We start from the raw sequence: 25,962 nt of genomic DNA on the forward strand, positions 1-25,962 counted from the left end.
AGGGTAGGGCCACACTTAGTATATAGTATTTATTTGTAAGTTTGCTGATTATATATAAAATCCAAATGCATACTTAGGAATAGCAGAAAAGGATGTAGAAAAACTGGTGAATTTCGATCATAACCCAGGGTTGTCTTTAGGATGAGTCTAAATTAGTCATATCTTTGTTAATACACCTATTATTTAAAGCCTCTCATCAGTGTGTGCACTTTTGAGGGCAGTGAAGTTTTAAGAACACATCTTGTTTTATACTGTTGCTGAACATTAGAATTTAGCTTAGATATTCAGAACAGGAAAAGTTTTCTAGATTCCATAGTCCATGGAGGTAGTGATACTTTTTCACTAGTATTCAGGTGACCGATAAGGCCTGTGGGCCTCTTGTATAATCATATTAGAATTCATCAAGAATGGTGAAGTTTTTAAAATGATTTGATTTGCAAATGCAAGCTGTCAATGGATTGATTGCTGTCTGACGTGTTTCATACAATTGTAAGGCCGTTTTCGACAACGGATTACTCCGTTTATCTGATCAAGATAGAGGGTTCACGGCGGATATAGCCAGTCAACAGGGGGTGTTAACTTCTTGGCACCTGCTCTCACATCCGGTATGTCCGGGGGTCCGTGCTTGCTCTTCTGTTTATGAGATTGATCACTGTTGGTTATCTTCACTTGTTCATTTGCTCTTTGACTTCAGTGTTGTTACTTACCTAGTGGTTTGGACATTCGCTTCGCCATATGCATATTTTGATTTGCTCTTTGACTTCAGTGTTGTTACTTACCTAGTGGTTTGGACATTCGCTTCGTCATAAGGATATTTTGGGTTCGATTCTCGGTCTCTTCTCCATAGACGTAGCTACAGAATACAGAACAGTGACCGTCCCTTCGCCAAGCAACCGGTATTGGGAGTGAAAATTACGGAGGTCAAGGTAGACGTAGTCACGATAAAAAAAAACTGACTGCCGCGGCCTTGATCACCATCCATAGGTCAGAACTTATATCAATTCACCAGAAGTTGGTGACGTCTCGATACGAGTGAAACATTCTCAACAAATACAAGCACACGTCCGTTTGAAAGCATTTTTTTACAGGCCGAGAGCGCGGACTGTTCTGATACGAGTTTACAAACTGTTCATGCGTTTCTGTGGAATTAATGTTTTCGTTTCTACGGGGTTGATGTGAATGCAGTTTGAAAAGGATTTCCAAAATTAATGTAATACGTACTTGGGATAAAAGTTAGTCCCGTGGGGATCTGGGTTAGAATAGGTCCTTTGTACCCATTGCTTGTCGTATAAGGCGACTAAATGGAGCGGTCATTCGGAGACCCCAAAAACCGAGGCCCTGTGTCAGCAGATTTGGCACAATAAAGATCCCTCCATGCCGTAAGCGCCGAGCACAGGCGTAAGTTTTACAGCCCTTCACCGACATATATGAGTGAAAAATCCCTCAAATGGGACATTAAACAATATACAATCATAAATCCTTAATTAACATAAAAATGTTATAAACGTCATAATTATTAATTGGTTCGGGTTGAATTTGGTTCATTTGTTTCTTTTAATATAACTAGTTACTCATTAAAAAAATAAAAAAGGATGTGTATTGTTTTATGGATTCAAGACTATTTTTGCCGATTCACACAACTAGTGATATATTCAAGTGGTCATGGGTCATTTAATTGTTTCTACTAATTTTGCTTTCTATAGTATTTAAGATATATGAGATTCATCTCTGTTCGTTATCTTCACCTTTCTTATCAAAGAAAGATATAATGGCTGATTTCTTTCATCTTCTGTGGTCTGATATCTTTGACGCTTGCGTCAAGTTGATTTCTTGTTCACAATGATGCGGTATTAGCTTTAAGGGAAGTGCAACAGAGAACATACCATGGAATCAATGCAGCGAGGATTTTTCAACGTGTCATCGCCCACATTGTTACGGGATATCAGTTTAGGTGAATTATTGTAATTCGTCAGTGTCCCTCGTACGTTAAAATTGAACATTTTCAACTTCTTCCCCACGACCATTTAGATGCAGAACTGTAGCTCTCAGAGAAAATATTGGGACAGATCAGAGAGCTACAGATCCACCCCTTATAAAAACCTTCGATTATATATATTATATATATATATATATATATGTGTGTGTGTGTGTGTGTGTGTGTGTGTGTGTGTGTGTGTGTGTGTGTGTGTGTGTGTGTGTGTGTGTAAAAGTATTCAATAACATATTTTTAATGTTATTGATACTAAATTGAAACTAAATAGATTGTAAATTTCATGATCCCAGGATTATGGGTTTTAATTCCAGGTTGGGGGCAAAATTATTATAGTGATTATTGTCTTTATCATTTGAAAGACTTCTTTAATTGTGCTGATACGGTATAAAAACTAAATGCATATTTACGAAAAGCATATAAGGATGTACCAAAATGGTAATTTTCGCAACCTCAGGGCATTTATACTGTTGCTGAATATTAGAATTTACCTTAGATGTGCAGAACAGAAAATTGTTTCCAGATTTCATAGCCCTTGGTGCTAGTTATTAACTAGTTTTAACTATTATTCAAGTGACCGATTAAGCTTGTGGGCCTCTTGTTAAACTTTCATTGGCGATTTTCATTTGTAATGGTGAAAAACAATGGTAACCATTGTTTTTCACCATTACAAATGAAAATCGCCAATGAAAGTATATTAACAACCCAAATTTGTCGTTGTTGGTATTCAAACCCAAGACCTACTGCAGAAGAAGTGAACTATAGCTACTTAAAACCTCTATAAGAATACACCCGTAATATTTCGTAAAACTTGTTGATGAATTGCATTTGAGTTGCCTAAACGGTTTGTGATTATTCTCCATAAAACGGAGATATCAACATTTTAAAGAAAATAACATTTTAACCCCATTTTACATTTCATAACATACAGAACTCAACAAAAAACACCCATCGTATTATCAGAACGGTTTACACTTCCCATTTCCATAAAATCTCTGATTTAGGAATCACTGGTTCTGCTTTTAGCATTGAACCATCAATGTTAACTGTAGTATTTGTTCTTTTTGAAAATACAGATCTTGATCCAATCGTATTTGTCCTTTGTATCACCTCGTCTGGTGTTTGAATAGCATTTGAAGATAATGGTATCGGTGATCTCGGAGGTGGACCAGGACTTCCGATTGTTGACGCGCGTGCAGTTATTGGGTTCATGGGGGAAAATATAGAATTTGGAGATAACTGGCTGTTTGTATTTGTAACTTGCAGTAATGGTCTTCCTATTCTTGGAAGTGCTCTCATTGATGAAGACATAAATGTATTTGTAATTGATGGGATGCCTCTGCTTCTTTGGATTGGCCCTAATGGCCCTAACATATTTCTTGTCTGTCTTGTACCATCTTGAATGCGTGCCAGTTGCAAAGGTCCGGGTAATCCACTTTGAGCTTGTGGAACTCGGGTTACAATATTTTGATTCGCCATTCCTCCTGTCCAAAATGATTGCTGACCATTTCGTCTAAATGGCACTTGGTCAATACCATTTGGAGGGACTGAAGTTAACACAGTTGTCTGGTTGCGCAATCTAAAACCTGGTCCTGTTGTAACAACTTTCTGCAGTGTTCTATCTAGATTATTGAATGGGATAACGGCCACTGAAGTGTTTCTATTTGTTTCTGGTATTTGCATTGACGTTTGTTGAAACTGATTGGGTCGAGGTATTAATGAATTTCTACCTAGCACAGATGGACGAGATGGAAATTGTCCAGGGAGGCCTTGGAATCCAAGTTGAGGCAAAATTCCGTTAAGACCATTTGGTCTAAGGTCATTAGCCAGCATTCCAGGTGATAGCATAGATTGTTCAATTTGCTGAGCGCGATCTCTCGCAAAACTTTCCTCAACTTGGGATTCCAGAAACGCAAGATCAATCGTATCGATGGAATTAGTGTTCAAAGATGGTTGCCTATTCCTTATTTCACTGAAGAGTGTTTCTCGCATTTGAGTAGCTTGTGAATTCGAAGTAATATTTCTATTTTCGAAAATATCTCCTGGTCGAAGAGAATCAGGAGTCACTATACGTCGCATCCCACCAAACCCATTCGCCCTGTTCATGAAATCAGGTGAAAGCATGGCTTCCGTTATAGACGTCTGCACTGCTTCCTGCTGCAGGAGCTGGTTCTGAGGATCTTGCGCCATAAACATGTCTGTCAGTGCAGAGATATCTGGGGCTGCGGGGGTAATTTGGTTCGGATTACGATTCAAAATCCTATTTGGCTCTCTTCCCCTCTCGTTCAATCTTGTGGGACCCCTGCTTCGTGGATCAGGTGCTTGAACTAGAGTCTCTAAGAAATCTAAGCTGGGCAAATTATTTGGTGCTATTTCACGTCGTTGAGCAGAGGATGGACCCATGTTCTGTGGAATCGTGGCCATCTCAACATTTTGAAAAGGATCAAATTGAGGACTGATGGTGTTCATTCCTCCCATCTGTGGTGAGACTCTGTTGGGCGTTTGATTTTGTTGTCTTTGAAGTAATATATTAGGAGTTTCTGGGATTCTTTGATTTCTTGGATTTGATGCTCCGTTGGTTCTCTGACGAATTAATTCGGTGTTTCTTTGGATATTTCTTTGAGCTAAATCAGTGTTTCGAGGTCGTATCATATCTCCATTACCATTTTGTTGTCGCAAGAGGTCTGTATTGCCGTTCCGTTGTCGTAAAATTTCGCCGTTACCGTTTCGTTGTCGTACCAAATCGTTATTTCTTCGCAGTATCTCATTTCTTTGTCTAATAGAATCGTTGTTTCTTCTTCTAAAAGCATCCCCATTTCGTCGTACGGTTGGTTCACCACTTCTTTGTACTGGTTGCGCAGGGTCTGCAATCCTCGGCCGCGTTAACATTCTTTGTCTGGAGTTGTCGACGTTTTCTTGACGTGGGGTATCAGCGTTTCTAGACCGCGTCGATAATCCATTTCGACCTCTCTGCAACTCGCCATCATTTCTCTGTACTGGAACTTCCCTATTTCTCAATGGCATTGTATCTCCATTTCTTTGGCGTTGTGGTTCAACATTTCTTTGACGTGCAGAATCGACGGTTCTTGTACGCATTGAATCGATATTTCTGGTTCTCTGTGACTCGGTATTTCTCTGACCAACGCTATCACCATTGCCATTTCTTTGATTCGCCGATCTTCGACCATTCCCTACCATACCACCAAACTCCGATAAAACACTGAACAATGAATTCAATACACTGGTAAAACCAGATGTCTGGCCTCCACCAGTACTTCCTTGTTGATCATTCGCGCCCAAGTCTACCTGCAAAAGAGTTCTTCCTCTGTGGACGATATCAGTTGAAAAATATACTTCGGATGGAGCAACTATAGACATAATGTTTGGATTTGATCGTACAACTGCTGTGGTTGTCGTTTCTATGCTTCTATTTCCTTGAAAACTTTCTGTGGTGCTAGGAATGTCAGTTCCATTATCTTCTGTAGTGTTTGCTTCTATTGTCTTATTTGCAAATGTTAAATTCAATGCAAGGTCCACATCATTTGAAAATGTAGAATTAGACATGTCACTAGTTGAGGTATTAGAATTATCACTTGTATTGACTGAAGAATGTAAGGTCACTACTGTGGTATAATAAGTGTCTGAGTTTGCTGCCACTGTTGTTGAAGAAAATGATTCGGAAGTTGTTTGGGGTGTTATTTTTTCTCTTGTGGTTGTTTCAATTGTAGTTGGGAAATGTTCTGTTGTTGAAGACGCGATGGTTGTTGTTGTTGTCGTTGTTGTTGTTGGTCGTGAGTCAAGGATATTATTTCTAGTCTGTATGTGTCTAGACGTCAGTCCTGTTAAAGTAAGAGATGTAGAATCAACAATTCGTTTAGTGGTGCCTTCGTATTTCAACATATCGTCCGTAGCTTGGTGGATATCTAATTGGTTTGTTGTGAGTCCTGCAGACGGAGTATAATCTTTGAGGGTTTTGTTGATTGCTGTCAGTAGAGGATATTTTCCAGATTTACAAAAGTGACCAGTAAAATCGTCTTGATCCAGGGCCCAAATCATTACGCCTGCATAGCCATGATCCATTAACCATTTTGTCTATAAGGTAAATGAATATTTTAGACTGAATGAAAACAATAATGTAGAGAGTAACGTGAAATTACCCTTAAACCATTAACTCTCCATAGGATCGCTTTAGTCCGGTTACGGGATTTGGTGAGGTTACCTTCTCAATAACACTGCGGATATTCTCGTATCCTACCCAGTCACTGCCATCATACATATAAGGAACATGCCTCTCCTCGTCCCAAACAGCTACACCGTTACCATTCAGACGGCTGCATATCTACAATTACCATGAACAGTCATCATGACACTGTCGTGAATTATATTACTCTTTCACATTAAGGAGCAATTGCAATTAAAGACAATTCGAAAAACGAAATGTTACCTCGTAGTACGCCAGAAGTCCTTTGGATTTTGTGAATGGACCCATGGAATTGCCATTGCTACCTACAAGAGCTTGAGCTCCTATACCATTGATGGACGGATACTGAAGCTTGTACCCCCTACCATACATAGCGATCCCAATCACTAGTTTGTCCCTAGACGCGCCCTGTCGTCTCCAGTAAGCGGCGGACCATTGCTGTATCGGAAGTAAATTTTACAATGTATGATAAACGCTTATTCAGAAGATCAAATTGCTTACCTAATTTAATCATTTCTAAAAAAAAAAAAAAAAAAAAAAAAAAAAAAAAAAAAAAAAAACTAAACTTACGACGTTCAATTGCGCTGCATACCATCTTTCAGATTTGCCCTTGAACAATGGACTGTGGTGTCCTGTCTGGGCTTCCCATGCTCCGTGAAAATCGTAGGCCATCAGATTGATAAAATCCACGTATCTAGGTCATTTTATACAATCATTAATATATTCTTCTGATGTGATCCATTGTTATTGTATCGTACGTCTATTTGTTATCAAAAGGTTCAACATTTTAAAAAAAAACCCAGCATATTGCACATAACATTTGTATTAAATAAATTTCGAAAAGCATTTTTGCAAAAGGATCACTATTCTTATACCGAAGCAGTATCACACAGAATATACACCACGTTATTCAAAGTACAATTTTGTCGTGAAATGTCGCTTACTTTACCAGAAGCAACATCTAAGAATTGCTGAATATTGCTGACTTTGTAAAACAAAAATCTTCTAGCGGAGAAATTTGGAAAAATCTCATTCAGTGCAACACTACCCAACCAATACTTTGTCTTGATTGCATGCCTTCTCGCGTAGAGGTATGAACCAAGCTTGTGATCATTTGATAGTCAGAAAACACTTTCTCTAACGCTACAATGCAGTCAAAAATCGGTAACTGATAAAACAATATCTCGTTAACATTATGTAGTAACCATGAGGACATGATCCCAAGAGCATATTATTTGTCGCCATTGAGATAGACAATTGTGCAACTAATATCCATAAAATTAACCAGAATTCAATACTTTGCACGCGTAGGCGCGCTCCATGACGCGCTCCATGACGCCCACAAGCAACAAGATTAGGGCACAAAACCTCAAAGCATGGCATGGTTGTGGATCGGGGTTAACCTGCGGTGTTCCGCAAAAAAATGCTCATCAGTAAGTGGGAATATTGAAATAATGGATACAAGTACATATCCATAAACACTTCACAATACTGGGGACTTTTTGTAAATGCAATGATCTCGACATGAAATATAGCACATTGTTTATTACTTTTTTGTCGTCACACCTACTACATTCGTGTTCCAATATATGATGAATGCCAAAAAATTTAAAGATAAAGAAAACTGTTTTTTGATTTTGTTATAATGACGATGATACAGCGGTTTTTATTGGTTTAAATGTTTGGTTGACACCTGAATCAGATGGATAAACGCCATTGTTCGAAACGTCGTTTTGAAATTTGGAACGTTAAGACAGAGATGTACGTATACCTGTATGTACAACAGCACTTTATGTTGACTGAATTGATAAATGTACTTTAGAAGAATATTTAGTTAACTCGTGGGAATTACAGGTCAACCTTTGAAGGAATGGGGGATAGAAGCGGAGATTAATAAAAACAAATCACTTGCTAACCTGTTGACCTCTGCAATGTTGTATCCGGCGTTGATTCTTTCCTCTCCAACAGGGACGGCTATCGCCAGCAGTAGGGGCTCTCTGTGTGTCTCTCTCGCCTCCCTTGTAAACTCGGACCTCAGTTTCTAAAAAATTGTAATATATTTACATTCGATGTGTGTTTTCCATTTAATTTCTTTTGAAATCCATTACTTTTCATTTTCAACTATGAAGACACATTTTATTTCAGTCCAATTAGATTCGTCGTTAATGCCGTCTGTCCACTTGTGATGCATTCCACGGACCTACTTTGCGACATTGTTGGAAAATATTACTTATTAGACTTGTTACTGTGAAAGTCCATAGAAGGCAAAGCGAATCAGTATGTGTCGGAAAGATAAACAATGAAGACGGCGACCCGGGCGCCATGTTGCGGATTAAATTTTGCTACGGCAATCGCATTAGGCGTTTTATCCAGTGATGGAGCGTTCTAGTACGAAGTAAAACAACTGATTTAATTTCAATCTTTTATTTGAATAAATATGATAAATAACGCTTACCTATATCATATGAAAAGTGAAGAAAACGAACAGTGATCAATCTCATAACTCCTGTAAGCAATACAAAATAGACAGCTTGGCAAACACGGACCCCTGGACACACAAGAGGTGGGATCAGGTGATTAGGAGGAGAAAGCATCCCCAGTCGACCGGTCACACCCTCCGTGAGCCCTATATCCTGATCAGGTAAACGGAGTTATCCGTAGTCAAAATCAGTGTGCCAAAAACGGTCTAATAATCGGTATGAAACACGGCAGACAGCATGATAGGTTGTAGGACCATAAAATTTGCGAAATGCTGACATCAATCGAGACTGTTGAAACCCCTGTATCATCAACTTGTTTGTCAGTAGCTTGCCTCGAACAAGCTCTTGCGTATCGAATCAGTTGAGAGAGATAAACACCATATGCAGGTGATAATGGAATATTGCTACATAAATAAGTTGACGATGGATAAGCTGAAATCATCCCGTTTGTCATACAGTTGAGTTGTCAGTTTGCTGTTAATGTCTACTTTCAATAAAATATCTGAGTATGAAGCAGAAGTGGACGACTCTGTAGTGTCTTTTATTTCGAGCTCACAGGGATATATCGAATCGACATATGAATGAAAGTTATTATTGTTAATAGACAAAACGTCGTCGATATATCTAAATGATGTTTTATTTTCTGCGTTTTATGTCTGTCTTTCTTGGACTATATCCCATTATCATCGCTCAAATATGGAAATCATTACCAAATATGGTTGTTAGTTAGATGATTTTCAGCTATTAACGTTTGAATAACTTGTAGGTCAATAATATCAATATTTTACGTACTTTGAAATATTGGTATTCTAAAAATACAGAAAATATAAATAATAAAATGTCTTATGCATATTTCTGCAATCATTACGATCTTCATATCCCGTTTAGCAAACCAAAGAAAATGATAATGGTATATAAAAAGTAAAGATAATAGTGATCATTCTCATCAATCCCAAAATGTACACAAAATTGAGAGCAAGGCAGACACGGGCCTTTGGAGATATCATAGGTGGGATATGATATCTAGGAGGAGTAAACACTCCCTGTTGACCGGTCACACCGACAGTGAGCCCTCTTAACCTGTCAGGCAAACGGAGCAATCTGTGGAGTCTAACGAACAGTCTAACTCCAGCATATTTTTTATTTCAACTTCAGAGTACTTGTGGCGTTTAACAAAGTAATTTTTTGGATGACTGGTCACTAGATAGGAATATGTGTGTGTTTTCCATTTTTGTTGAAGAAGCAACTGTCTATGATGTCGAAAAGTCTAGTCTTTAATTTATCGTGAGGAATGGTCGTGTAAAGAGTTGAAAAGTCATACGCTTTGATGTTGTTGATTTGAGAAAAGTTTTTTGATTTCAAGTTTACTGAAAAGTTTGTTTTGGTTGGTGTGTTTTTTTAGAAGTTTTCGAATCTACATTTGATTTACACCACTTCTGGCATATGAAGTCGCACAGTACGTTTGAGGTTTCTCCTTCACAGCTGTTAATATTTTCGTGAGGAACAAAGATAGGGGCTTGGTTGAACATTTACTGGATCCAGCGATGTATCTTTGTTTGTAAGGGTTTTTATGAAGTTTAGGAATCCAGTATAGGTACGGTCACTCATATTCATCCGACAAATTGACTGGAATATTAAATGTGTCTAAAACTGAAGCATGGTTTTGAAGAATTTCGTCTTTTGAAAGGGCAGTTGAAGTATAGGTACGATCACCAAAAGTGGAAGTAATGCCGAGATGGTTTTAATATTCCTCTTATACTTTTAATCCATTCTGACAATGTATCAAGTTCTTCTTTTTCATATTTAGCCCATCGTCTGGCATAATCCTCGACAGAATTCATAATAGAAATGAAGTTCTGTCAGCAATTGAAAGACCGAGGTTCTCTGTATTTAGGACCTTTTAGAATAAGTGATTTGAGGTCCCCATTTTCAGCTATATCAACATCACCAGTAATGACATGTCCAGCTGGACTATAGTTAAGAGAAGATGAAGAACAAGAACACGTAAGTGGATTAAGTATAAGATGGTTCATATCTAGGCACTGCAAAGTTTGTTTATAATTGAAAAGTTTGGATATTTGAGAACAAAAATATAGCATTTACGTCGCTAAATTTAAATCCATCTTATTTGCAATCATATAACTAATTTTTTTTATTTTTTTTTTACGTATTTTGCTGTTTAAGTCTTACCAAGAAATTCTTTTCATATATGTACCTATTATTTTATCATTGATTAGAAATATTCGTTTTTGATTTAAAATCAAAATTATAAGGTGGGGCAAACTATTGCCCCATTAAATCCCTGTATGATGATACATTTACTTAAGTTAGTTACAGTATGTCATCTGTGGTTTATAAAAATGTTTCTCAGAGAGTAATATGTTAGGTCATTGTACCACAGATGCCCATTAATTCATGCCATATGTATGAATTATGTCGCAGCTTTGATGATTTATTGAAAATTACATAACCCTAAAGAAGCGCTTTGTCCAATACGTTTTGTTGTACCAAATTTCCTTTTTTTTCCCTATATACAAGAAAATGCTTTGTTCATTGGACTGTGTCATATAATTGGTATTACAAACTGAAGATAAGATAGAGGAATAAGAAACATTGTTCAATACAAAATACCGGTAGCCGCATCTGTGTTTCCATTGAAGTTTAAGATGTTTTCGATTCAATTCAATAACTGTTTATTTTAGTGATATTGATCATGATACAGTATTACTTTGAAATACATTTGCAACTCATTTTCTTGTACATGGGGACTTTGTCGTTGCATTAATAGCACGAATAAACTTACTTTTAGCAGATGAATAAGATTTTCTTTGTCCTCGGGAGGTCCACCCCTTGATCCAGGATATTCCCAATCCAAATCGAGGCCATCAAAACCACGCGTTCGGAGATACTGGATGGTGGTGCTGACGAACTCATCTCGGCTCTCATTGGTGGAGGCCATCGTGCTGATGGGCGCATTCCCCTCCGTCCAGCCTCCTATGGCCAATAGGGTTTTTAGCTTGGGATTTTTCTTCTTGAGATCATTTATTCTTGCATACCTTCAAAACAACACGATCTTAAAACAACAGTTATTGAATACAGCAGGTTGTAAGGTAAGAGTGGTGAGTTTACATCCCCTTCGAGAGAAGTACAGCTCCATCACACAACTTACTGGAAAACAATATCCAACCCCTGAATGTTCATTATATATATGGTATTTAAGTCTTTAGGAGGTGACCTTTTATCTTACTCAGATTGGGTATATTTTAGGGAAACCCTCGCCAATCCATACATGTATACCCCTTCTGATAAGTCCCAAATATTCTCTGAACAAGAGAGTCTGGGCGTCATAATGGTCAGCTGAATATTACACAACAAACTCTCGTATCACAAAGGTTGAAGCCAGCTTATTGGTGAAATGTGAGCATCTTTCAAATTCGTCGAACTGAATGACTTCAGTTTAGTAATGTTACAGTACTTTTAATATTTTCTCTTTTTCGAAATAATTACCAGGACCTAGTTGCACGAAGGCTAGTTAAGTTTAATTGACAGTTAACGTCTACCTATCACTATATAAATGTAAGAGTTAATAACAAGTTAACTGTTAGTTAAAGTTAACTAACCTTCGTACAACTGGGTCCTGATCAGTTATTTTTATCACTTGTGTTCAGGGTCATGATAAACTGCTTCATTATAAACTACCTTCGTACTAAATATAAAAACTTTAATTGTCTCTCCGTTATAAAGCAATGCAGTCACTTCATGCTTATCTTTACAACATAAACCCAACCATTCTATACCATGCAAACCGCATATCATATGAATTACATATAATATACATCGCATATTATACCATTTAATTCGCCATATTAGAATATAATTGGTTTCATGCCTAGACCCAGGGGGCCATGAATTTCAGAATTTTGGTATAGGCCTCCTTGTTCATTAGGACTGCACTCAGTTTGTCTACTAGATTTCCCAGAGTAGAAGAGAAGATTTCAAAGTTTTCATCACTGTCATCATCCCGTCCCTCGACCGCCGAGTGTAGGGACCCGAAATTCAGAATATTTGTCCCATTACCTTATCGTTGTTAAAATTGAACCTTCAGCCAGGTACTATTTGAAAAGAAGATGAACTTGTTCAAATGTTGACGGACGACGACGGACAAAAACAGTTCGCAATAGGTCACCTGAGTGACTCATGTGACCTAAAAATCCCGGTTGTGCACTTTATAGGAGAACGTCCAAATCAAAAGTCAGTAATGTTATCTGTTTTTGTCCGTTACAGTGACACGCAAGAGGTCTGCTTCAATCAGTGTTTCTTGTATATTATTCAAGCACTGATGTAAACGCACGAAAGAAAAATATCATTGTTACTTCTTTTTTTTTTTGTCCACTACTTTTTTTCAGGTTGTGATGCATGAATACTATTTTTTCTGCGAAAACATATATAAAGTATATAGTCTATATACTATATAAACTTGATTGGTAAAGTTTTTGATGAATTAAAAAAACATTATTTTAGCTTCAGAAGCGAAAACAATGTATAGAATAAGATATATGCATTAAGTATTTACAGAGCAACTGCTATTAATAACAAGATATCTTTTTTTTTTCACTGATAAACTTAAAAGTAATTCATCAGCAATTAATCATTCTTAGTCACCATACATGACTATAATGAATATCGATAGCAAGCGATATGAAAATCGGAGAAATCTAGGAGCACCGGGTGATCACCGTTTAACCGGTCAATCTGGGTACAACCGGTCAGTAAAAATGAGAAATTGGTCTGACTCGCCTTGTCCTTGCACAAGTAAAGAGACGTTGGTTTTTAATGGGTTTTTTTTTTTATCTGTGTTACAATTTGATGTGGGCCCGTCTTTCAAAACCCCTTTTCAGATTTTGATTTTCTCACATATTTGGTTTGAATGTATCAATCAAATCACAGTAACATTTGGATCACTTCCTCCAAATAGCACGAGGAATGCAGGAAGAAGAAAAAAATTACTTGTGGTCAACAAGATGGTTTATAACTTGCTAATAATTGAAACTACGTCAAAATATATTCTTCTCCAATGAAATAGACAAGGTAGGTCATAAAATGGTAATTTTCTACGCATTTTCTGGACTGGACAATGCGGTAGTGCATGTTTACAGAAGACAGCCTGCGACCAGTGAACATCATATAAATCATATCTGGTTTATCAAACTCTGCTGATTGATCCTTTGGATCATAAACTATGTCGCTCTTGTAAATTATTGGACGAATCTCTCTCTCTCTCTCTCTCTCTCTCTCTCTCTCTCTCTCTCTCTCGTGTATGCGTAAAAGATGACGACAACTTGTTCTACATGTAATACTTGTGCACCAACATAATCATAGTATTTTCTTCTTTTTTCCTCCTAGAACTAGATGATAAACTTAACCCCCACAAACTTTTTTTTTACAAGTCTGAAGAGTGCTTTTCAGTAATACCTTTCCAGTATAAATTCGAGCATTATGGAGAGAAGGTTAAATGCGTAATGATATTACAAGCCTAAAGTTACATAGCGGGATTTAACCTGCCGGAATTAGTGTTACATTACCTCGGTCCCGGCGGTCTATGTTATATCTTGTTACGACACGTGAAATTTACATCTGCAGCGACTGCCAGCAAGCGTTACTTTTAGGTGGAGCATGGCGATGCCAAGACTATGTAGCGACGAGCGAAGTCTTGTTTGATCAGCAGTAGCACTGAATTAGGGTGAACAGTAACAATAAGATTAGCATAATCCTTGAAATAAAATCTTAACAAATGGGTTGATTGATGAATTTTCGAAATAATATTAACACTTTTCATAAGGATTCAAAGTGGTTTTTGCTATATATGAATAATTACAATAAAAATAATTTTGATAATTTAGTAAGCTAAATATGTTGATAATGATATGAAAATATTTATACATGTAAGTAGGTATGGAAAGAAAGATTTTTGTTTTCAACATCAAAGTGAAAGGGGTCAATGTCATTGCTTGATAAAGTGATATTCAAGTTGTCTGCCTCATACTTGCTACAGATGTATACATGTAGGTTTTATGTTATACATGAAAGTTACAGTCAGTTGTTGAATATAACCATGTTGTTGACTTCATATAAAGAGCACTTTTCAAATTTCAATTTCAGGTCTCTTGCTACTTTTAACAGAAGGCAGCGGATAAATCTTAATTGATTTTCAGCCAAATGGTCATAGGTCAAGGTCACGATCAATGATACAATGTAGCAACGTTGAGGACACTGTATAAATGATACCATTCTTATTTTAGGGATAATAGATAAAGATAAAGCTATTACTATTGATTTCTAAGTCAAAATATCATAGGTGAAGGTCACAAACATTGACTAGTACATGTAACAGTGCTGTGGACACCATATGAAGACCATTGTAGTTTCTATCATCATCAGTGTTATATCTTCAGACAAGAGGAGTGGAGATTTCTGTGTCCAAAGGTGAAGATCGCAGTCAGTAATTCAATAAAGCAAATGTGGTGGATACAACGGAAGGAGTCCTTTTGATCTTTCAGTCCTATAACGCAAGTTGCTACACACATTGTAGGTGAGAGGGAAAAGATACTAATCATTTCTTTGTCGAAGGTTTGATTATGGTCCCCATTGAGAGATGGTATGTTGCGAAAGTGTGGCCCGCTTGGCAATACCCTTGTCCAAAACAATGAGGCCGCGTAACTCTGTTTTAAATAGTGTCTCGAATAATATCAGAGTCAGTGTCCATAAAAAATGATTTCCCACGCAATCTAACACTCCTTCAAGGTACGTGTAATTTTTTAAATAAAGAACATGAAAATGGATTCACATAGAATTGCAAAATATTTCACTAAAACTAATAAAGCATGATGCAATATGTAAACTGATCATCAAATAAAACACTCCATGAATTCCGAGGCGCATTTTGACAAATTAATCATTATAAAATCATTTGTTTGTTATTTATACTTTGATACAATGATATAGGTTGCCAATGTTTGTAAACTTCTGGGCCCGTATTTTGCATTTAAATAACTGTATTCTTCCTGTGAAACTCTCTAAATGTCAATTACATGCAACTGACGTCCATCCATAAGACATCTACATGTAAGTTATGATGTGCATAAGACATCTACATGTAAGTTATGACATGTACATAAGAACTCAGAACAGTGTTCTGAAGGGGGAGGGGTGTTAATGTAAAGTAATTATAATTTTCTGTCATAGACTAGACCCTAGCTGAAAAAGCTTTTGTATTTTATTTACCGTAAATAGAAGGGTTCTGGTTTCGCTGCAGATCTGTAGCTTTCTGGTGGAAAGTATTGGGATAGACCAGAGGGCTACAGATCCACTTCTAATAAATACCTTCAATTTAGGCGCAGAAAAAAGGCGCATGGTTGAGACCTTATATCGTTGGATTCTTACATCGCCGTCTCAAAAATTTAATATAAAAAATTCCTAACATATTTTACCAATATACTTGTGTCCAAACATACCTTAAAAAATTCATTAAAGCCCCATGCGGCCCAAAAACTCAGTTTCAAATGATTTCATTATATAATAGTGATGTAGTCGTGTTTGGTATCCAGTGAAATGGACTTGATTTTCGTACCTATTGATAATATCGGATCCTAGGTTTATTTCTATTCTCCTTCGGCTCAGAAATATACAGCCGATCGTTTTCCTATATAGCTACGAATTCGGTCACTTTGACGTCATGGCAGTTTCCGAAACGGCCTACATCGTTTTTTGTTTTTTTTTTGCCGACGAAAAGGGTGAGATGGTAGGGGTATTCTAAATCTATTTTGAAAAAAAATATTTTTAGTATTTAGTTTGATGTTAACATTATATCAATTGCAGTTCAAGAAATACTTGTCTGTGCATCGCCATGTTTACATGATTGTGTCGGAATGCAGACGATTTGTTTATACTAAATGACAAATGTTCTTCAGTCATTTATGAATTTGTTCTATAACATATATCGATTTACTTTTGTGATCATTATAAAATTGAATTATCAGTCATCGACTTTATTGTTGCATTAACAAAACTCGAAGTACAAGCGAGATGTGTATCAATTTTCTCATAATCAGTTAATACGTATGAAGGTATATCGTAGAATAATGACTGCGATATTCCTTTCATCTGTGCAATAACCGTGGTAGAATGTATCTTCATTTTATATCATAAACGAATAATTAATATCAAATGAAAACTTACATTTTTTCTAGATGTAAAAGAAGCTCTTATTGAAAAGTATTTCATATATTTATGAAAGCTTAGTCTGTTCCCCTCTCCCAACACAAATAGCAAAGTGTAAAAATAGTGTTAGGGATAGGGACTCAACTAATGAAGCCGTGAATTGAATTCATTGTTCAAACCAATTTTAACAATCATTTTTAAACGAACTTGGATGATTTCATCCAAAAAATGTAACTAAAATATTTGTAGGGATATTTGTTTTTAAAAACACACCTTTTTTTAAGAATACGAGTATGGAAACGAACCTGGGTCGATTTCACTGTCTACCTACATGGCTACGTCAACAGTCAAAACCATTTGAAGCTGTAGGTTTACGGTCGCATTGGGCTTTAATGAATGTTTGAAGGTGTGTTTAAACTCAAGTGGGAAAATATGTTATTAGGATATTTTTTATTACTTTTTTAGACAGCAATATAAAGTCTAAACCGCGCGCATTTTTTTCTACTCCGTAAATCAAAGGTTTTTATAAGGGGTGGTTTTGTAGCTCTCTAGTCTGTCCTAAAAATTTTCCCAGAGCTAAAGACCTGTGGCTAATTTCGGTTGTACTCAAGCCTCAAACCATATAAAAGATAAAAGCTCAAATGAAAATTTACAAATCCAAGAATTAGATCACAAGAACAGTTCGGTGTCTCGACCATTATCTATATCTATATATTTACTAAACGTCTTCGTGTTTCATTTTTATTTTTTACCTCTCTCTCTCTCTCTCTCTCTCTCTCTCTCTCTCTCTCTCTCTATATATATATATATATAACGTTTCTCGAGTTTCCAGAGATAATTTAATAAACGTTCTTTGGTTGTTTCTTTCATGTAGTATTTATGTAATTGTGTGCATATGTATAACGGTTGATCCTCGAGGGGATCCGGGTTAGAATAGGTCTTGCTTGTCGTAAGGGACGACTAAATGGTGTGGTCCTTCGGATGAGACCGCAAAAACCGAAGCTCCATGTCACAGCAGGTATGGCACGATAAAGATCCCTCTCAGCTCAAAGACCTATATTTTGCAGTCCTTCACACGTCTTTATATCAGTGAAAAATTATCAAGAGGGATGTTAACAATATACAAACAATCAATCATATATCGATTGAATTTCCCGCTTCTCACCTTTCTTCAGTTTGTGAGTAAAATGTTCAGTTTACACATTGATAAATTCTTCAAAAAGAATGTTTAATCCTATAATATACTTTCAGAAACTGAACTTTTAGACATTTCTTAAATATATTGTTTTACAATATATGTACGATTGTGTGTATCGTGTATGTTACCATATAACTATCCCAAAAGCCTATCGAATACATCTTACGATAGTGCACGAGAACGCGTACATATCATCAATATCGCATCCAGATAATGACATTTTCTTTCGATTTCAGCTGAATTTGGTTTAGTACAACAATAATACAAATTTGAACTGGCAACCACATGGAGAATGAAAATGAGTTTCGTATTTATGTTTTAGATCTTACTGAACATTTTCTTTACGACAGATTCTGATTTAGATAGAAGTGATGTCCTCCAATGTTGAAACTTTCTGCAACTGTAACTATACTGTTGCAATGTGAATTGTTTTGTTTTACTTTCCAACACTTTTGAAACAGGTACCTCCCAGTCATCCGAAATAACATACTTAATAGCACACTCGATATATTGCACAGAGAGGAGAAAATTTGACTTGGTTTTTGTTTCCTTGACATCCTTACTATCAGTAATATGATAGATGCGTGCATAGTGATTTCTTCTCTGTACACCTGCACGCACATACACACATCAGTATTAAGGGGACTTGTAGATATTGGCATGGTAAAATGTCTGGTCAAGCGCAAATATCGGCCAGCCTTATAGACATATGTCAAATAGGGTTGACTGCTGTGTGAAGTTGACTCTGATGTATTTCATGCTAGTTACATGCATTAATACGACACGATGTGTGAGTATGACAAGCTACTCTTAACTAGAACAAACGAGTCCATGTCGAATGTCGTTTTCATCGTATTCGAATAGCATGTATCTATTCTAGACGGTTTTTCTTATATTTATCGTATTCAGTGAAATGAATAATGAACGTGATCTATTAAATTGCTGGTATCAGCCATTCGACTAGGTGACACCATTATAAATTATATTACATGTCGGTGAATACATGTGCACATAATCTCACTTTTGAATGAGTAGTCTAATGAAGTTTCACCTAGTTTATGCAGTAATATATTTAATGCATTTCAATTTTACAATCAAACCTGATTTCTGATTGTAGAACTACCCAAGTTAGACTTGACTCCCTATCATCACTTACATGTACATATGTACATCAAGAGATTTGAAAATGGCATAGACAAGATAGGTTCCAATGAAACTCATTAATGTTATCGATATTGTCACACCAGAACCAAACCAGCAACTCATCCTGGATTTGGAATCGATATAAGCTCGGGTACAGGTGACTATTGGGTCCTTAGCTACATCTATAACTTACATGCCTCGGCTCCATTCTGTAGATTCGTCATTCCACTCCACAGCTTCAAGTCTATTTCCGGAAGTCTTTGCAAAGGCGAACACGATGTGAGTGCACAGAAACGGATCCACGTTCTTTGGGGTGAACTTCCCGAGACCCGTTCTATACTGAGACCAGTTTGTGTAGTAACATATGCGTTTGTAGTCTTTTCTTTGTGCAGAAAGATAGTTTGCTGACAATGTCACTAAAAAAGGAATATCATTTCCAGAAATTTACTTCATTTACTTCTTGAATCAATATCATGTCCATCGCTTTGTTTTTGTATGAATACACCGATTTTTCTATAGATATTAGTTTTTATCTTTATTCCCTAAAACCCTATACAACATTGAGGTGTAAATAATGATTGTTGTTATAAAATGAGAAGACATCCCTAGGTATATACAAAACAGCAGCCTCTGGTACAATTTACGGAGGTAAACATTATTGTGAAATGAAAGACAATTTTAAAGACTATTTGTAAAATCTTAATGACATGAAATTTCGTTCATCATCTCTGCACAGGTAAAATAGTCTTCAGTGACCTTATATCATTATCACACTCACCTATTATCAAAACGAAATAGGCGCACAACCGATTCATTTTATGACACATTAAGTTTCTCAAGTCGTTAATGTAGAAAGCTCGATTAATCCTCTATAACTAGAACTAAATGATCGGTTTAAAGATTAATCCCAAAGCATGAAAAGGACAAGGACTGCATGATGGAGGCGCTCACTTCCAGGTGACTACGAATTCATTGTAAACTGCGGCCCAAGACAGGAGCCGGGCCCCCGATATTCGGCTTCGCTGGTGTTAGGCTGCACATAAAACCGTCCGCGCACAACTCTGGTGACATGTTGTTATTTGCTTTTATGTCGCATTCATCATAATCGATTCCTTGCCGAACTCATCAAAGTGCCAAAGAAATGGAGCCTTTGTAATGCGCGAATCGTCATATTTCCAGTTGGAGTAAAAATGGGTCGAAAAAGCAATTAGCGTTTTATATCATGTTTCCATAATTAAAATAATATTCCTTATTCGCATATCATTATTTATTTGTTTGTTTGGGTGAAAGTTACAGGTGTATCTATTTATAGCTTTTTACGGTTCACAACAAACGAAATATACATGTAACTATGGTATCAAATTTGACAACAGAACAATTTCAGTTGCGTTCATAATCAAACTGTTTGCTTTTACGATGCATTTGAAATTGCATATATAACACCATGCACCAACGGAAATCATACAATAAAGTGTGGTATATCATCCCAATATATATATATATATATATATATATATATATATATATATATATATTTGTCTAACTTTTGTCACAGTTTTGGATTCAGTAAAAATTAAAGCCTAGTTTACATTTGGTTGCGATGCCTCTATGGAGCCCGCAACCTGGCCATGAATCTTCATGTACCTTTCCGTGCGGTGGGATTTTCATGCAGAATCACGGGCTCTGTGTTCTCTACCACTTTGTTCAGTTTGAAAGTTATACAGATTTTCAAACATCGTAAGCCATAGTCTGTAAACATTTCGTAGAATGTATTGCACGATCCCCATGTGGTCATTTTGTGGAAGACGTTCGATGATTGGACAGATTTTTTGGAGACACTGGGAAGTTCAAAAGATTGTAAGGAGATTGCGCCGGGGGCCGGAAGCTCCGTACGATTTCCGTGGGAGACTTTCGTAAATTGTATGATTGCACGGTATTCGAACAATCTCGGCACCGCTAACCGTGCAGATTTGTCTCGACCTCACTCTGAGAGCCCGTTCGAGAAATAACACGATGGCCTTATATAATAACATGAAACCTCACACGATGCCAAAAATTGCACGAAATATTGTAGACAAAGGATCAGTTTAGGGTAACAAAACAAAAGCCTTTTCAGCCCGATTTGGTTTTAGTCTGTACGAAAATTCCATCCATACTTGTTTTAGTTTATGGCTAGTTTATCATCATTCGCTCAGACCACATTTAGTGGTATATGAGGAACAAAGCATTTTACAATAATCATTGTTCGATTGCAACAGAGGTACATGATTGTATATATAAAAGACAATGGGTAAGATAAAAAAAAAATGCACAATGTACTTGTAATTAGATATGGACAGATCGTTAAGAAGGACAGACTATGACGTGCATTTTTGTCTATAAAAAACATAAATTCCCAAGTGTTTTTGTCTTTCTTTCTCCTATGTATTTTCCTATTTTTGACAAAACGGAATTTTTACTAGTGTATTTTTTTTCAAATTTCTTTGGCAGATTCAAATACTTTTCATAACAAAAATTGCTTTTAAAATTTCTAAATATGTTGCCCGTTGATGAATTAAACACATTCACTGAACCACTTTTATATCAATTGGTACTTAAATGACTCCAGCGACACATTCTACATTAAAAGATCCCTGTTGATTCCATTTCAAATTAAGATATTTTGGATATATCCGATCTATTGATTATTACGAAAGCCTATTAGTATCATACAAAAAATAAATTTACATTCCCCCATCTCGTAATTACGAGAAAAGATCTCGTTATTACGAGATAGTTATCTCGTAATTACGAGAAAAGATCTCGTAATTGCGAGAAAAGATCTCGTTTTTACGAGATAATTATCTCGTTATTACGAGAAAAGATCTCGTAATTACGAGGAAATATCACGTTATTACGAGATAATTATCTCGTTATTACGATAAAAGATCTCGTAATTACGAGATAATTATCTCGTAATTACGAGATAATTATCTCGTAATTACGAAAAAAATATGTAAATATTAGTCACATGATATCTGTCTTTATATGAGCTCTCCTCTCCTCATTCTGTCAGTGTGTTTTGGATGCTGTTTTAAATATAAGAAATCACTTTCCATTCAAAGCATGCCAAGTAGACCAATAGAATTTCTAGAAAGTTAACTTACCGAACGAAAGTTTATTCATGCATTTAAAGTACAAAGAAAGAAAACGACGATTTATTATTGTAGCCCTTGCATGTTTCTGTACTATCAATTAATTAAATCAATTAATTTTTTACAAGTTTTACGATGATATAAGCTAATAATAAAGTTAAACTATCATAATGCTTAATGTAACTGTGTATGAATTTGAAAGTTCAAGATTCTTGTTATTCCACTGTTAAGTACACACTATGATGGTACATATTGTCGTTTGGAACATATCATCCTCGGCGACGATATGCAAGTACCCTCTCGGTACATATTGTCCGTTGGTACATATACAATGTACATGTACTACATATTGTGCGCCGAGACCAGGCATACTTTTTTGCATCACGGTATATACTGTCGTCGGAGACAATAGACCATTGGAATATATTGTCGCGGGCCGCGATAGATGGGAAGGGGAGGGGGGGGGGTGGTAAGATAACTAAAGGTATCTCTGTAGAGAATATTTAGTTGTGGTTAGATGCTGAATTGTTTAATGCGAATGAATATTTGGAATTCTTGTACGATTCCAATACCATTTTCAATGGAGGCCTTGATCGCTTTTTTGTTAATCTCATTAAATGAATACATGTTTGAATTGTTTCATTTTATATATTGATTTTCAATTTAAAATATCTTTAATATGAAAATATTATTATTTTAACAAACCACTATCTAGTGCTTTAAGTGTATGCATCTTTCTTAGTAACATGCATGTACAGGACTAGTGCCATCTCTCTCTCTCTCGCTCTTTCTCTCCCCCCCTCTCTCTCTCTCTCTCACGCGTACTCAATATCTTAAGTAACCAGTACGAAATTATTTTATCATTAAAGATATATGTTGGCATTGATCAATAAAAATGAAAAATATTGCATACATTTGAGTATATAATCTAGATTTGTAAAAATATAATAGATAAATAAAAATCCAAACTTAGTTCAAGAAGTCTCATTCCTACATGTAGATCAATACCTGATGCTAAATGTACATGTACATGCAATAATGGTGAGGGTTTGTGTCGGTACATATTGTAGAAGGAGTCATGTAACAACTCTATCTAAATATATATAGGTTTCACACCTCCAGTTTACAATCCTTTGAATTGGAGATCAAACCTCCGTAATAAATTCCATTATCTCGTAATAACGAGATCTTTTCTCGTAATAACGAGATCTTTTCTCGTAATTACGAGATGATTATCTCGTAATAACGAGATCTTTTCTCATAATTACGAGATAATGGAATGTGAATTAATTTTTTTACATGATACTAATAGGCTTTCGTAGATTATTGATATTTTTGCATGAAAGATTTGTGCATGTACATGTTTATTTATACAAGATATTAGATATTTTATTTTCTGTGTCTAATGAAAGTTTTGCCCAGTATGAAACAATTCTGGAATAAACATTGATAATACAAAGGAAAACGACCTGCTTCATAATATACCATAAATGAGGCGTGGCGTAGAACTTTTCAACTTCAAATGATATCTAGATTATAACCCCATATCTCACATTGTATAGCAATACTGGCATTACAACTTTATTAAACAGGTCAAGCTGGCATTCAACTGGTAATTCAATTTGTCTAATCTTACTAAATTTACCATGCGTTGCTCTCTGGCGTGTTCGCATAAATGTGTTTTACCTTTACAAAATAATCCTGATCTAGAAAAAACAACTCCTAAATGTTTCAATTCTTAGACAATTTCATTAATATTACCATTATAATAAAGGATTGTTGGTTGTTGTTGTTGTTATTGGCCCTTTCGAAAAAAGCTAAGATTTTTGTTTTGTCCATAGTAACATTCTACTTCCATTGAGTACAATAGATAACAAAAATTCGTTTAATGCATTTTGTAAGTCTTCAGCTCTTCAGTCATAGTAACTGTATCACCTGTAGAAAAATATAAAGAGTTCCATGTATAACAGTAACTCATCTACAATAAAGGGAGTAGTAAATCCTCAACCAATATTTTTTTCGAGCAAAAAGTCTTCTAAATAATCGATATACAATGAACACCAAAAAAAAAATGGGGGGGGGATAAAATTTCACCTTGTCGAACCCCAACATTGTAAGAAAATGATTCTAGAGTGAAACCATTTAAACTTATACTTGATTTTATGCCAGATCACATGTTTTCAACATACATAAAACATTTACCGTTCATATTCTTTTCAATCAATTTGTTCCTCAGACTGTTTCTCCACACAGTATGGAATGTATCAAATATATAATGGCACAATTTACTTTTTTCTCACTTTGTATAAGCTTATTTAAAGAAATCGTAGCTGTTTTTCACACATTGCAATGTCTAGTAGGTGGATATAGGATGAGAGTTTAAAAATAGATCTCTTACTACGATGTAGCGTAATGCATGTATTATTTACGCATTTTCAGTTCGTTATTTCCTCGTGATATTTTGTAATCGTACTATGTAATATCCGGTCTTAATGACTCTACTTTAGGACTATTTGCTTATATTCTATCTTGCAACAATAAAACATGTCACTAATGCATATTAAAATCCGAAGGTTGTGTAATCCATCAGTTTAAAATCCTATCTAAACTTAGCCCGTCGCATTTTAACAGTATGTACACATTACAAGTACATGAAAGGTGAAAATAACGAACAGTGATCAATCTCATAACTCCTACAAGCAATACAAAATAGAGAGTTGGGCAAACACGGGCCCCTGGACACACCAGAGGTGGGATCAGGTGCCTAGGAGGAGTAAGCATCCCCTGTCGACCGGTCACACCCGCCGTGAGCCCTATACCCTGATCAGGTAAACGGAGTTATCCGCAGTCAAAATCAGTGTGCCAAGAACGGCTTAACAATCGGTATGAAACACGTCAGACAGCATTTGACCCAATGATAGGTTGTATTGACAAACTAGATCGTTATAACGACCATAGTATTTGCGAAATGCTGACTTCAATCGAGACTGTTGAAACCCCTGTACCATCAACTTGTTTGTCAGTAGCTTACCTCGATTTAAAAAAACTGACTATACGCAGAACAAGCTCTTGCACATCGAATCAGTTGAGATATATAAACACCATATGCAGGTGATAATGGAATATTGCTACATAAATATGGGAAGTTGACGATGGAGAAGCTGAAATCATCCCATACATGTAATTTTAAGTATATTTAGCACAAATAATACACACATTAATCCTCAGCAACAAAATACAGCTGTTCTTCCGTATTTTTCCAACAACAGAACTTTATGCCAGAGAAGTTCACAAACACAACAACTTTTGCTTGGCATGTTTTCTCCGTGGCAGATGTAACATAGATCGGAACAAAATCTGCTGCCTCGAGATATAGTTCCACTTGATTGCGTTTGTGTACAGGGAATTTACAATAAAGGACTTTCATTTGTGGTATGCATTTGAAAGAGCATATTTAAATTAATTGTATTTAACAGATTCCTACACATTATTTTCCCTTGAAATGTTTGAGAAGACGTGGGTTGACAGTGACATGCCTATCGCGGAGACGCATTCGTTTGTACAATGCTGTATATTCTAGATTAATTTTCTTAGGAACA

At 36.1% G+C, this 25,962-nt stretch overlaps 1 protein-coding gene across 2 annotated transcripts; it reads right to left on the reverse strand.

Annotated features, from left to right (window-relative positions):
- Nucleotides 1-2,883: 2,883 nt before the first annotated feature.
- Nucleotides 2,884-24,634, reverse strand: LOC125681933 (uncharacterized). Of its 2 annotated transcripts, none has more exons than XM_056153803.1 (8): nucleotides 24,566-24,634; nucleotides 19,423-19,645; nucleotides 11,475-11,727; nucleotides 8,108-8,232; nucleotides 6,762-6,885; nucleotides 6,435-6,629; nucleotides 6,210-6,329; nucleotides 2,884-6,082 (listed from the first exon to the last, which is right to left on the reverse strand). In XM_056153803.1, the coding sequence occupies exons 1-8, from the start codon at nucleotides 24,570-24,572 to the stop codon at nucleotides 2,960-2,962; spliced, it is 4,170 nt and encodes a 1,389-aa protein (XP_056009778.1). In that variant the 5' UTR covers nucleotides 24,573-24,634; the 3' UTR covers nucleotides 2,884-2,959. The 2 variants fall into 2 exon arrangements, with proteins under 2 accessions (XP_056009778.1, XP_048778175.2); XM_048922218.2 differs by lacking the exon at nucleotides 24,566-24,634 and adding an exon at nucleotides 20,008-20,418.
- Nucleotides 24,635-25,962: the final 1,328 nt, after the last annotated feature.

Source organism: Ostrea edulis, chromosome 2 (genome assembly GCF_947568905.1).
Source record: "Ostrea edulis chromosome 2, xbOstEdul1.1, whole genome shotgun sequence".
In the NCBI taxonomy this organism is placed as follows: Eukaryota; Metazoa; Mollusca; class Bivalvia; order Ostreida; family Ostreidae; genus Ostrea; species Ostrea edulis.